Source organism: Meleagris gallopavo, chromosome 12, assembly GCF_905368555.1.
Source record: "Meleagris gallopavo chromosome 12, MGAL_WU_HG_1.1, whole genome shotgun sequence".
NCBI classification, from domain to species: Eukaryota; Metazoa; Chordata; class Aves; order Galliformes; family Phasianidae; genus Meleagris; species Meleagris gallopavo.
This window is the reverse complement of record NC_139415.1, coordinates 14,448,200-14,460,941: the sequence shown is the minus strand read 5'-3', so window position 1 is coordinate 14,460,941 and position 12,742 is coordinate 14,448,200. Positions and strand designations below refer to the sequence as shown.

At 39.3% G+C, this 12,742-nt stretch overlaps 1 protein-coding gene across 5 annotated transcripts in view; it reads right to left on the bottom strand.

The window, feature by feature from the left end:
* Positions 1-12,742, bottom strand: part of MCTP2 (multiple C2 and transmembrane domain containing 2) — a 184,648-nt gene that overhangs the window by 51,923 nt on the left and 119,983 nt on the right. For all 5 annotated transcript variants that reach the window (XM_085234346.1, XM_085234348.1, XM_085234345.1 and 2 more), the window contains 4 exons: positions 9,921-10,107; positions 8,896-8,989; positions 5,677-5,779; positions 3,222-3,324 (listed from right to left, as the gene is read on the bottom strand). In XM_085234346.1, coding sequence (XP_085090472.1) covers positions 3,222-3,324; positions 5,677-5,779; positions 8,896-8,989; positions 9,921-10,107 — 487 coding nt within the window. The remainder of the gene's footprint in view (positions 1-3,221; positions 3,325-5,676; positions 5,780-8,895; positions 8,990-9,920; positions 10,108-12,742) is intronic.

Sequence of the window (12,742 nt, the reverse complement as noted above, 5' to 3'; positions counted from 1 at the left end):
TCTGGACACATTCAAACCAAAATTCTCTTTCAAATTCAACTTTTCCTATCCCTCCAACGTCTACCCTATCCAAAGCATTTCTTCACTAAGAAAATCTAGCCATCCATGAACAGTTCCTGAAGGAAACTTATTTCACGTGCTGACAGCTCACAACTCAGGCCAGTGCATTTTTAACTTACATGAGGGGAACAAGGAGGCAAATGCATTTCTATTTCAAAAGGGAACCTAATGCAAGCCAAAGATTAGGCCTGAGAAATCAAACTTGTATGATTTGTGAGGTTTCTTTGAATCTTTAACTATTGTTCGCTTTCAACATATTTATCTAAATGGTTCAAAGGATAGCTTCAAATTTACAGTTAAATTCACAACATACGTCGAAATACTCATTTCAAGAAAAAGAGCTTAGAAAATTGCCATTCTCTGTCTGAACCAAGTTAATAGGTGCAAAATGTTTTTAATCAGAAGCAGAGATGAATATATTTATGCTAGATTTGACCGAAATAGGAGGCAGAGAAGTTTGGATGGGAAGGAAGAAAACCAGTTGGCAAGGGAAAGCATAAACAGTTTTTATTTTATTTTTTGTCTCAAACTTTGGACAAAAAACCTACGCTGAATAGAGTTTGGACATTACCACACACATGCACTCCCCTGCTCTGCCTTGTTACATGCTTCCTAAGGGATACTTGACAAATGCCTATAAAATCAACAGAAAATCCAACTCTAACATCTTCTCACTGTGAGCCCACACAGCCTGCTGCCGATCATGCAGGCCATTTGGCAAGCGCAGGGTCTGCAGGAGAGCAGCTGCTCCAGCCACTCTCTTCCAGGAACATCAGAGATATGAGGACTTGGGGAAAAATTAACCAAGTGATCAAAAATGGAATAAAAGATGTTAAGAGTTTTTCTTCCCTGTAAACATCAAATCATCCTTCGTGCCAAACTGACTTTAATATTGTTCTGAAAGTGGAGATATTGAAGACTCAAGCCACTAAAAAATAGACAAATAATCTAAAGCATCCCCAGCCTCAGACAGAACTTGCAGTGTAAGCCATGGAGGGAGGCAGAATGCAAGGCAGCTTGAACACAAGGTACGAATATACAAAATGAACATATTTGTTTCACAAAGTTCCAAAATGGAAGTTTTATTATTTTTCTGCCTATAGTGACCCCAGTCAATCAATACCGAGGTCTCTGGCCCTAATGGATGGATAGAGCATCTCTGTCTAGCATCGCTGCTTGAGTGCAGCATTGAGGCTCCTTAAGCCTGGTATTTACCCCACAGCCACTCCTGCAGTTTATGCATGTCTTATCCACCTTACTTAAGGGCAGGCTGGACGGAGCCCAGGGCAGCCTGATCTGGTGGTTGGCAACCCTGCCCACGGCAAGGAGGTTGGGACTTAATGACCTTTAAGGTCACTTCCAGGCCAGGCCATTCTATGGTTCTGTATCCCAAGTATGCCCGCAATCTGGACTCCAGAATAGCTTAGAAAAAGCACACAGTGGATGAAAATCAACATAAAAACACGTTCCTGAAGAAATTCAGAAGCCACATTGCTTTTGACTTGAATGCACAAGAAATACACATACTTAAACAAAATAGTAACAGAACTGGAGCACATTAGCCTGTTCCTTTACCACTATAAAGCATTCTTTAAGCTGTGATCATATTCTCTAAAACGGTTCAAGAGCTTTTCAGGCATCTCATTATTTATTTGGAAACATCAAATATTTGTAGTTCAACTTCCCCTTTCTGATCTTGATTGGTCCCTTACCTAACCTGCGTCCATATATTTCCCAGCTGACCATGAGGGGCTGCTTTGATTTAATGGAATTTTTGCTTTCTCTCTAGAAACTTACCATCGCTCCACCTTCAGCAAGGATGGAGCCCCACTGATTCCCACAACAGAGCTTTCCCTGCAGTTGCCCACCTCTAAGAGTCAAACTCTTTTGCCTTAAATATGAGAGATGCGTGCCAGCCTTTCTGCAGAGGTGAATATGCTTTCCCAGGAATGCTTCAAAACAATACGGCAATTTTGTACTCTGTAATTTCAATCAAGACTCGCCGACTGCCTATTCAGGAGAGCTATTACCCACAGCATCACACTCTGCATTACCAAAAGGTTTGCACTACTGCAAGCATCGCTCACACTGTGTGATATGCTGTAAGCATGGATATTTGCATGGGGCACAAGGCAGTACCCAGTGCATAGCCTGCAATACCCTCTCTTCCCTATAAGGAATCGACTGCAAAATGTGATGCTTCAAAACTCAAGGGAAATCCCACGCTTGAAGTTAAGTGTGTGCTTACAGAACTGGAGTGATACGAGCGTAAGAGTCCACGAGACTGTTATCCTCAGCTACTGATTTAACAAAAGCAACAACCCAGAAAGTTATTTGCAAACTTTACTGCAAAATTTACCAGAACCTTCTATGATGCTACAAACACACACATGGAGCTGTTTGCATCCTCTTGATCTGGTTTACTCTGTTATTACCAGCCTTGTTCAAATTAAATCAGTCTTACCAAACACAAAACTGCTTTGCCCCATTTCTCTATTAATGCCTTATAATGACCCTTTCATGTTCCCTTCTCTTTAGCTTGGCCTTTTTTTGGCCATTTCAGAAAAAGCTTTAACACTCCTTCATCTCCAGAGCAACTCTTTTCCCCTGAGCTTGCTTTGTTTCCAGTTTTGATTTTATACTCCCGTGGTAGCATTCACTCTTCACATATTTGTTTACAGAACAAAAGCCACCCGTCTTTAAAAGCACTGTGGAGCAGAAAACACCCCTTTTAGGTAATTTTATTCAGCTGTGCCAATAACAACAGCTATCTCTAGTCAATCCTACTGTGATGTGCAATTACTTTCCTGGAGCAAAAAGAAGCAAGACAGAACAAAGACATGCATAAAATGTTACCTTCGGAAGATGATGTGGAAACACACAGAACAACTCAATTATGTTTTCAGACCTACATGGCATGTAGTGCTGATGAAGTACAGACACTTCTGCAATTTTCTTTCCAATCAACTAAATTTCTATTAAAATGGGCTGGCAACGCTTGTTACACTAAAGAGGACTACAAACACTGCCAACTAAGGCACATACAGGTCACAAAAGCTGTTTGTCTCCAAATCATTGTTGCTTTGCACTAAGAAGAATAGAAACACAACTCGTTCCCAGCAAAACCACCAGTGTTTGAAAGATGTACGAAGGTAACTTACAGACAGCAAAGGGATAGCAACTTTTCCAAGAAAATCAGGGGGTTTATCTCCATCTTCATCAAACACTGTCACTTCCAGAACGTCATGAATATCTTTAATAGGGCTGTAATGAAAAGGGCAGACACAACCAGTGATATTCGATACACATACACGCAGTCTTCCCCACAAAGATCTGAGAATGCTGTTTTACTAATTAAGTTTGTATTACCTTGGAGTATAAAACTAGCATTTAATTAAATTCCAAAAAAATTGAATCAAATGATGGATATTCCCCAAGCTTTCCTCTCGTGTTGCAGTCACATAACTAGGTGAAGAATAAACAACAACCAGACGGTGGCATTTTTTGTGCATTTACATTGACTGTAACAGTGGATTAACTCTTCTCTCAAACAGAGAAAGCTGGTGGCCAGGAGGAGTCCAGGGCTGAATTCAAAACCAAGCTCCAGGATACCAAGTATATGTGAAAAATAATCCAAGAAGCAAAACATGTAATTTCATTTGACTTGAGCTATTATGTTCCTTTTAAACTATTAGCAAAACCAATTACTTCAAAAATAATAAACATAACAACCCTAATTAAAGGCCAAATGTACAATACTTTTATTCCATTCAATCCAAATTTTCAACCAATATGGCAGCAGACACTCAATCCTGAGTATTTTATCAGATTATTAGTAAATCAGCCTCACTTCAGAGAAGTTACATGTGTGCTTGCAAAACCTGGGTAACCAGAGCTGATTTATGATTTGCATTCATTATCTCCTCTTTTCCCTCTACCACATGCTAGAATTAAAGAAAGAGGCACATGGCATGGCGCCTGCTTGTCATTTAAATCAGTGCAACTATCCTCCCTAGAAGGCCATTTCAGGGCGGTCCCACTCATGGAACCTCTGCCTTTGACACTGTGGATTTGCTCTTTGCAGAGCTACCTGCGTGTCCCTCCAGCTAGCAGCCACAGTACGTTCTTCAATGTGACCCAGGAATGATCTGCACGACATATGCACTATTTACAAGACCTTGTCTTTAAAATACATCAAAACCCCTCGCTTCAGCAACCAAATTTCCACGTACCTCTAACAAGCCATTACAATTTTCCATACATTATAGCGACCAGTGGTATAAAATGTTAAGAAACCCACAGTGTGACACAGATAAGTGTGTTGCAGAATAACCAAGTATTACAGGAAAGGCTCTTTGGTGGAATTAAATGCTCCATCTGAAAGGGATTCACTAAGAACAATCCCCTCTGCTCTAAATCATCACCAATAGCTTATAAGTAGTTTGATCTTGATTAAAGGGAAAAAAAAAATAGAAAAAGAAATCTGAAGAGAGTTGTGGGAGCCTGATTGGCTCTGTGAATTTGCTGCTCAGAGTGGCCGTGCACCAGCAATAAGAAAGTTAGTGATAGCTTGCAGCTGACATTTCTGAGACTCTCAGGAAGTATAGAAACAAACTTCATTTAAAAAAAAAATGATTTGGGATTCTTATTAAGGTTTATTTTATTGGCTGAACATCCAAAAAGACTCATCTGTTGTTGGCACCATCACAGAATAAACAACAAGTGGGAACTTCTTGAAAACAGACAAAGCAAAGGAGAGGAAAGGACTCCAAGAGACATAAATTCATCTGCATCCATGAATTAAACACAAATCCAGCAAAGTACTTCTATCAAAGAGATCTGGTGTTTTTTATTGTGTTTGCATCCAGCTAAGTGTTTTGGAATGCTGCTTTTGCAAGAAATCTGCAAGAAACCCTTCTTCCATTCTTCTGTAACTGTTACAAATGCTCCACGCCAGCCCTTGCCATTTCCTCCATTGACACAGACTACTACAACCTCAGAGATATTTATTTCTGTCAGATATTCACAAAAACCTTTCAGCATAAAGGAAGATAAAAAATTTGACTGTCAGTAACCGAACTATCACTTTTTCTTACTCATGAATTCACCCCCAAAACACGTGCTTTTGTTTTCATAAAAATCTAAGCTTCTAATTTGTGTTAAGCAATCTTTGATTAGTTTAAATTCAGAAGAAACAAGCAGAAAATTAGAGCTCACATTGTTCCTGTTGCTTACAAATTAAATGAGGTATTCTGCCATGAAACATTTTATTTTAAATTACGGAAAACGTAGGCATGAGTATCTGGTCATAACTTTCCATTATATTATCTCTTGGATCCAGATACAACTCCATTATGTCCAGTCATGATTCTTCCTATAAATATCACTGTAATTCTTCTTTTAATGACTTCTATTAATAAACTCCATGCAAGAACTACTAAAAGGCAAAAAGCTCCAATTGAGTTATATTTGATATTTCTCCAACATCCTCTTCTGACTATGAAAAAATGACATATCTGTAACTTGACCTTTGTATTTTTCCAAAGTCAATAGCTTTTATAGATAAGCTGCTAACTGTTCGGTGTTTCATCATGTTTTCAAAAGCAATTCACTTACAATGTGAAAACTTTGTTCCACTCTGGATTGAGGTTCTTGTAAACGGTGTGCGTTTGAAGACTGTCATTTCCCAGCTCCAACACACAGAAAGGATCGCTTTTACCTACGGAAAAAATCAGACTGGAATTAAAAAATAAGAAAAGTAGACCTGTTATTGAAGTTAGCATGCATTCTTTCATTGTAGTACAGCCACCGAACTTGACTGACCAAATATACACCCAGTAAGGTAACTGGAAGTTGCCTCCCACTTGTGCTAAATAAACAATATCACCAATGCATCTTCAGTTTTGAAATCAACGCTACCTTATAACCCACTCAGGTGTCTTCACACTAATACCTGAAAGCTGAGATTTACAGAGAGTAATCAGCAAGAAAAATCTCCTCAAGCTGACAACTACTCAGATGACATGAAAGCAGTACTGTCACTCTGACTCGGGCCAGTGCCAGAGCTTCAGTTACAGCTCTGTCATCCTCTTCTTAGAGTGTGTGGTCTTCTCCAGTTGATTACAGGATTAATTAGCCACACCACAAGAAGAGACGCATGGCACTGTGTCTGTATCAGTAGCGTTTCATCAGCCAATTCCATGTGAGCAAGTCCTTGAAGCTAAGGAGACCCTGCACAGCGTTGCAGCTTCAGTAAAACCCAAATCAACTAAAAAGATCCAACTGCAGAATCCAGGTGTGAAGCAGGCAGGGTATTTAAAACCAAAAATTGAATAGAGTAAACAAAAGCTTCTAAAAAGAAGGATGCTGGTGTGGAACATATTACGGTGCAGATGTTTGCTAACGCATTAATCTATGGTTTTGATAAAGCACACTGCATGAATTTGTAGCTTTCACAATATAATGCAGCTCAGCAGTTTACATCACGAGCAGAGCTCCGTTTATCAGTGTGTCTGACTCAGTATCTGATTTAATCTCATCGTCAGCTTTCATGTATACAGTTCAGCCACAGACTATCCAGCCTAATTTCTACATATGCAAGTAAGTATGGCAGCAATGCAGGGATTTAGGAAGTAGGCTGAAGATATCAAAGCCAAAGCTTTCTTTTTTGTAATCTACTATTAATGAAGGGCTCTTAAGGTTCTTACTCTGAAAAGTATACGAAATAACATGGAATCTTTCCAGTATGTAAACAGTGGGCACCGACTAGTCAATATTGGTAAAATTTAAGAACTGTGTACATTACTAGAATCTGTCTTTTTTTTTTCAGCTTACGTGCCCATTCCCTGAAAAGCAGCACTTCAGAGAAGCTGCTTGAAATGCAAACTGGTATGTGCCAAAAACAATCCCACTGTACAATTTGATATTCTGAATGCTATTTTTTGGTCAGTGAGCAAATGCAGCATTTGAGAAGAACTCCCATGCATATACCAAAAACATCCAATAAAGCAGAAAGTCATTTTAATATTCCTAGATAATAGTTTTTTTTATGTGAAAGTATGGAAGGCTCAAACTGGGCCGGCTGTGCCTGAAGAACTTTCACATATTTGGTACATTTATGCAGAAACTTGCCTAAAAATTTGTATGAAATGGCAGAGTATAGATTTTCAAAACACTGATCAAAATCAAAGCAGAAGCTGCGTTGTTTCCATGGGATGGAAACCTGCACTTAAGATCTACAGCATTAAAATATATCAGCAAACAGAATTCCCAATCACACCAAGTAAGGAATAAGGTATAAGGTGGCACAACGCTTCTCATCTCCAGAAGTTTGCACACCTGAGAATTGTTGCTGCTGTGGGACAGCACAGGGAGGGAATGCCACCTGCTCAGCCAGTTCCCTTATTAAGCCTTCGGAAATCTGTGTGCTTCTTACTGTCTCCACAATTATTCCTTTATCAGACTTCTAGCCGGACTTTGAGTTTACTTTTATCAATAACAATAAATCTGAGCAGTCTCCCTGGTAATGCAGGAAATATGGCACTGCTCTAGGAGGGCTCTATTATGGAAGCCCATAATTGCTGCACTAATCATTTATGAATGGCTCAGAACAGATAATTAATCTTTATGTCTCTCATTACATGATCAGAAATTATGCTATTTTTACCTAAAATGGCTGCATCCTTTTGCAATTTGGTGGGTCTATTACAGCATAATACTAGGATATTTTCAGCCCTGCCATTGAAAAACAATTTGTCATTTGCTTCATGAATCAGGCTCAAAGCCTGGGTTATTTTGAATATAATGACAGACTGAGTAACCTTTTACTTAAGCAGAATTTCATTCTCCGCTATGCACAAGGAATGTGTGTCACAAACCCTGTATGAAAAGTCTTTCAATTGCAGAATCAAGAACTTGTGTGTCTCTTCCAACGCTCACAATCCACCCACGTGCTCCTGGTTAAGAACTGAGGGAAAGGGAGCCAAATCTATCACCGATGCAACTGCATTAGCATCGGTGAAGTTTTCCAAAGAGCCCAAAACCTCCTAAGCTCAGTTGTTACCCTCAACACGGCACACATATTTTGATAGAGCACTAGCACTGTCATTTGACAAAGGTCCTGCTTTGCCATCGCAAAGTTACTGCACAAGCTACCTTTCCTTATTGGAAGGCTTTTTTCCTTTGTTTTCAAATTAAATTATTCAGTTATTTGAAGCACCAGTACCTGCAGAAATCTCTCCCAATGCAGGGAATTGAAACTGAAATAGTACCATGATTAATGCTGGGTTTTATCCTTTGGTCCTTGTTTTAGGAGCAGTGTTCTCTTATGTTACCCTGTCTGCATGAATTCCAGAGAATGGGGCAAGAATGTTTTCTCTCTAGCATCGTTCTTGCCTTTATCAACAAGTTATCCTTGACCAAAAAAACAAACAAAAAAATAAAAGCAGACTGTCAGCAAATATACAGCACACTATGCTGTGACTGTGAATTACGAGATGCTGCAGGAGACAGAGGGGAATTAAAAGGTCTCCAGAATCCTGGAGAAGATGATAATAAAAATAATAATATCCTGGCAGTCACTACAGAGAAATATCAATTCTCTAGCCCTTCCCTGGAGAAACAATATGAAGTTATATTTTTAAAAAGTGTTAGCCCCACACATTTTGGGAGTGCAAGTCAAACATATTTTGCATCTCAGTTTCTTGGAGCAGGCTTTACACTGCAAAGAAGCAATGAGATTTGCTTTCCTTTGTTCAACAGTCAGTACTACATAAACTGTAAATAACATTCAGAATATACTATTGCATCAAATGCTGGAAAACTGAAATGGAATACCTGCAAAATCTGCTGCCAGGAGGTCAACTGCCTTTAAAACTTTGACCTGTAAGAAACCAACATCCTTCATGTCTCTAAAGGAATTCTTTATACTCTGCAAAGAGAAAAACATTTTGTTTAGGATACATTAAGTTGTAATTCAGTAAGAAACAAAATTATGAACTACTAAATGGCTTTAGTAATATTCATTCACTGTTTCTATAGCATTTCAGTTTAGCAGCCAACATCCGTGTACATCCTTCCACTATCCCCTTCTCAGTGCATAGCAACCCTAAATTTCATGACATCTCAAACTAGCAGCTCTTAAGAGGATTCTTAGTTCACTTAAGTTACACATTAATTTCATGATGGAGTCTGAAAGGGACTCTGCTTGCTTATGGAAATATCATCTGCCCATCAAAACAAAATATGAGACAGAGGTAGATCTGGAGAAGCAGCATGGGTTTAGGAAGATAGCACACTAAATCAGGTGTTCTTCAAAGTGTTATCAAGTTATTTGAAATCATCGTGCTTCAGAATCACACCCCATTTTACAGAGAGACAGGCTTGTTCCTCCTTTATGCTCAGCTTTAAAGGATTGAAGCATGGAAGCCATCAAATGAATCAGTCCTCCCAAACATGAAAATTCAAAACATATTCCATATCATCCCAAAGGAGAAAAGAAAACTAAGTACTGTTTTCTCTTTCCATGATATTCAGAGTCTCTCATTCCTCATGATAAGGTCTTAACATAATTCAAGTTTTCAAAGAAAAGCATTAGCTTAAAACTCAACAAATACAAGCATCCAAATTGCTCTAGTCTATCCGCCCTGCCAATCTACTTGTCATTCTAAAGACAATAACTATTCCAAGTAATAGTTTTCTGTGGTAAGAGACATGTTATTATGACTGGACAAATCTTATTTCTTTTTTCCCTTCTCTTTTTGTCTTTGTTTTGGTCGCAGTTTTGGATGGTTTGAAAAACGAAGAAGAAAAGGGGTTAAAAAAAAAAAAAAGAAGAAAAGAAAAAAGAAATGCAAACTCACATAGCGCTGTGCAATCTGCTTTCTTTCACTGGGGTCTCCCAGAGGGCAGACACACAGATCAGAGATGGACACTCCCGTACAAGGGGTGACAGCAATCAGCATTATCAGGGACCCCGGATGTTTTTCCAGAGGCAGCTCTAAGTAATTTGTCTGCTTCATTGACAGGGCAGAAATGTCAACTTTACATCTAGAACAACAATGCCAAGGGTTAATGAATAAGAGGAAGTAAATAAAATAAAGCAATATTTAATATTGATTTCAGTAGCAAGCAGGCAACAAAAGCTTTGTGGAGGTATGCACGTGTGTATGCCCATATGGAACTAAACATGGAAAACAAAGCAGTCAGTTTCCATTGTACCTAATGTTGGTTTTGCTTTCTGGTTTGCCTACTGGTAAAGCAAAGGTAAAAGGTTTGGGTTGTGCAGTAGAAAACTTAACTCCGGCCTGCCCCAAATCCCCTGGTGCTTTGTGATGGATTTGAAAGAACTTTATTTCACCTTGGGGAAAAGGAAAGGGGCAAACACAAAATTTAAAACATTAGCCTAAAATAGATTCGTTTCTTTAAAGTCACATACTCGATTTTATGCTACATTATACTGTATGCCCCAATCTCTTTTACAAGCCTTACTAGAGTTACGTTTTCAGTGTACTGTTATATTTCCCAGGGGAAAGGGCTGCCTTGAAAGCTCCCCCCACCCTCAGCGCATTGTATGCATCATTAATCTGATGTAAAATAATAAAATAAAAAAGAGAAACATTTATGAAGAGACAATAATAAAAGATAAGGATGGGCTAAAGGGGACATCGCTAGACATCCATGTGAAGGGAGCAGCTCAATGCAACTGAAAGTCTAATCACCTTGCTCGGCTAAATGCCTTCTATTTAGAAGTCCAGTAAATAGAGTGGAACTTTTCTGAACCTCTGTGGGTCTTGGCTTTCAAGAACAAGCTAAACAAAAGTTGCAGATGATGGAAGAAAAAAAAAAAGAAAAAAAAAAGCAGGAAGGAGAGGCTTTGTTGCCACAGTGCAAGGGGAGTCACATTCCTCCAAGGGACGGCAAGTGGATGATAGAGGGAGAGAGATTTCTCTCCGCTTAATGCCTGCCGACAAGTTTTTATTTAAACTAAACTTGTTAAGGTGTTGTCTTAATAGGCTAAAATTCCACAGGGTTCCCCCAGGTGGGTTTCTTCTGGGTAAATGGTGCATGTAGTGTTCCTGATTGATCCCATTCCAGTAGTAGAGCTGGAGCAGTTTATACCCATCTGCTATAAATTGCGTGCTTTCCGCTTCTTAACAGCCTATTTTCTGTGAATGCTAAGGGAGGTGGGAAAAAAAAAAACCACACCAAAACATTTCAGCCTGAAAACCCAACAAGCTATGTTACGAAGTGAAACTCATTGCTCTGATGAGTTTGTAAGTCATTCAGTAGCTCTGTGTGTTCAAACACGGCTCTGTGTGTAAGCTTCTGAGCAGAGTCAATGGGGATGACTTTGCTCTGAGTGTGCTCTTTGCTCTTCACCATGCTGAGCACACAACAGGTTGCAAGTTTACTCTTATTAACTGCTTTCAAGTGGCTTTGAAAGAGAAGGAAAATAAGCCATGAAGAGTTCCAACACAGTTCGGCAAGTAGGCTGTCTCTCCTCAATTTCCAAGTGCGAGGGGTCACACTTCAAGCTCATTGCTATACCTAGACTCTTCTCAAAGATACGACAAGAGAAAATGCACAGAGAACAAACCAAAAATAAAAGAAAAAGGCAAGCGTTTCAGAAAGACCTCATCACTTTCACCCCTCAGTTCAACATCACCTTGGCTGCACTAACAGCAGTGTTACTGATACCGTACATATTCAGTGCAAAGGGGGACTGTACTTGTTTTTTTTTTATATTTTTATTTTTACAGATGAAGAGACTGAATCTAGGAGAGAAGAGAAACTCAGGGTCACCCAGCTGGCCTGTGGTCCAGCTGGCCACACAGGCCACATCTCCCACATCAGCATTTCATACACCCACTCAAACACAAAGCAGAACTGGGAAAAGCTGCATTTGCTTTTTAGGTTAAGAACTGTCCACGTGAAAAGAGAGAGAAAAGACAAAACGTTCAGAGAACAGTGCAGCTCCCACCAGAAGATAACCTCAGAAATTTTTTGTACCTCAAAGACAAAGTTAAATATGATTCTAGTTTGTTTTGGCAAATTGGAATTGTTTCACTTATTCAAAGAATTTCACTAGCCAAAGGTCAAAGAAAAGATTGAGTATAAGGGTGTGGGGGTAGGAGGGATGCACATGTGGAGGGGAAAGCAGCAGGAGACGGAGTATAAGCATTTCTTCCTCAAATCATGTCTGATTTCTGTGCAAGCGAACTTCCTAAAAACATCTGTGTTCACTCAAGGTGATGGCATGCTGCTGCAGTTTCTTTTGAGGAACTGAAAAGAAAATCCACATTTGCACTTGGCAAATGGCAAAAGGCTTGAGAAAAAAAGACAATGTTTCATTTAAGGTTATAGAAAGCAACTGATCAGACTGTAACGGATGCATCTCGGTGAAGCAATTAGATGTTCAATTTACTATGTATACGCTCAGAAATTTTCACACAAGCTCTTTTACACTTCTAAACTGAGTCTAACTATTATCTCCCACCCTCCTGAAAGAGAAATCCTCCATTTTCCATCTCTCAGCTTCATATCTGAACGACCTTATACAGATAATTATTTCACAGGAAAGCAGTAAGAGACTACGGGGATGACCACAGCATAAAACTAATGGAGGCATTCCACGGGCTTTGCTGAAAATTAGCCAGATCTAAATGCAAAGAGCAAAATCCAC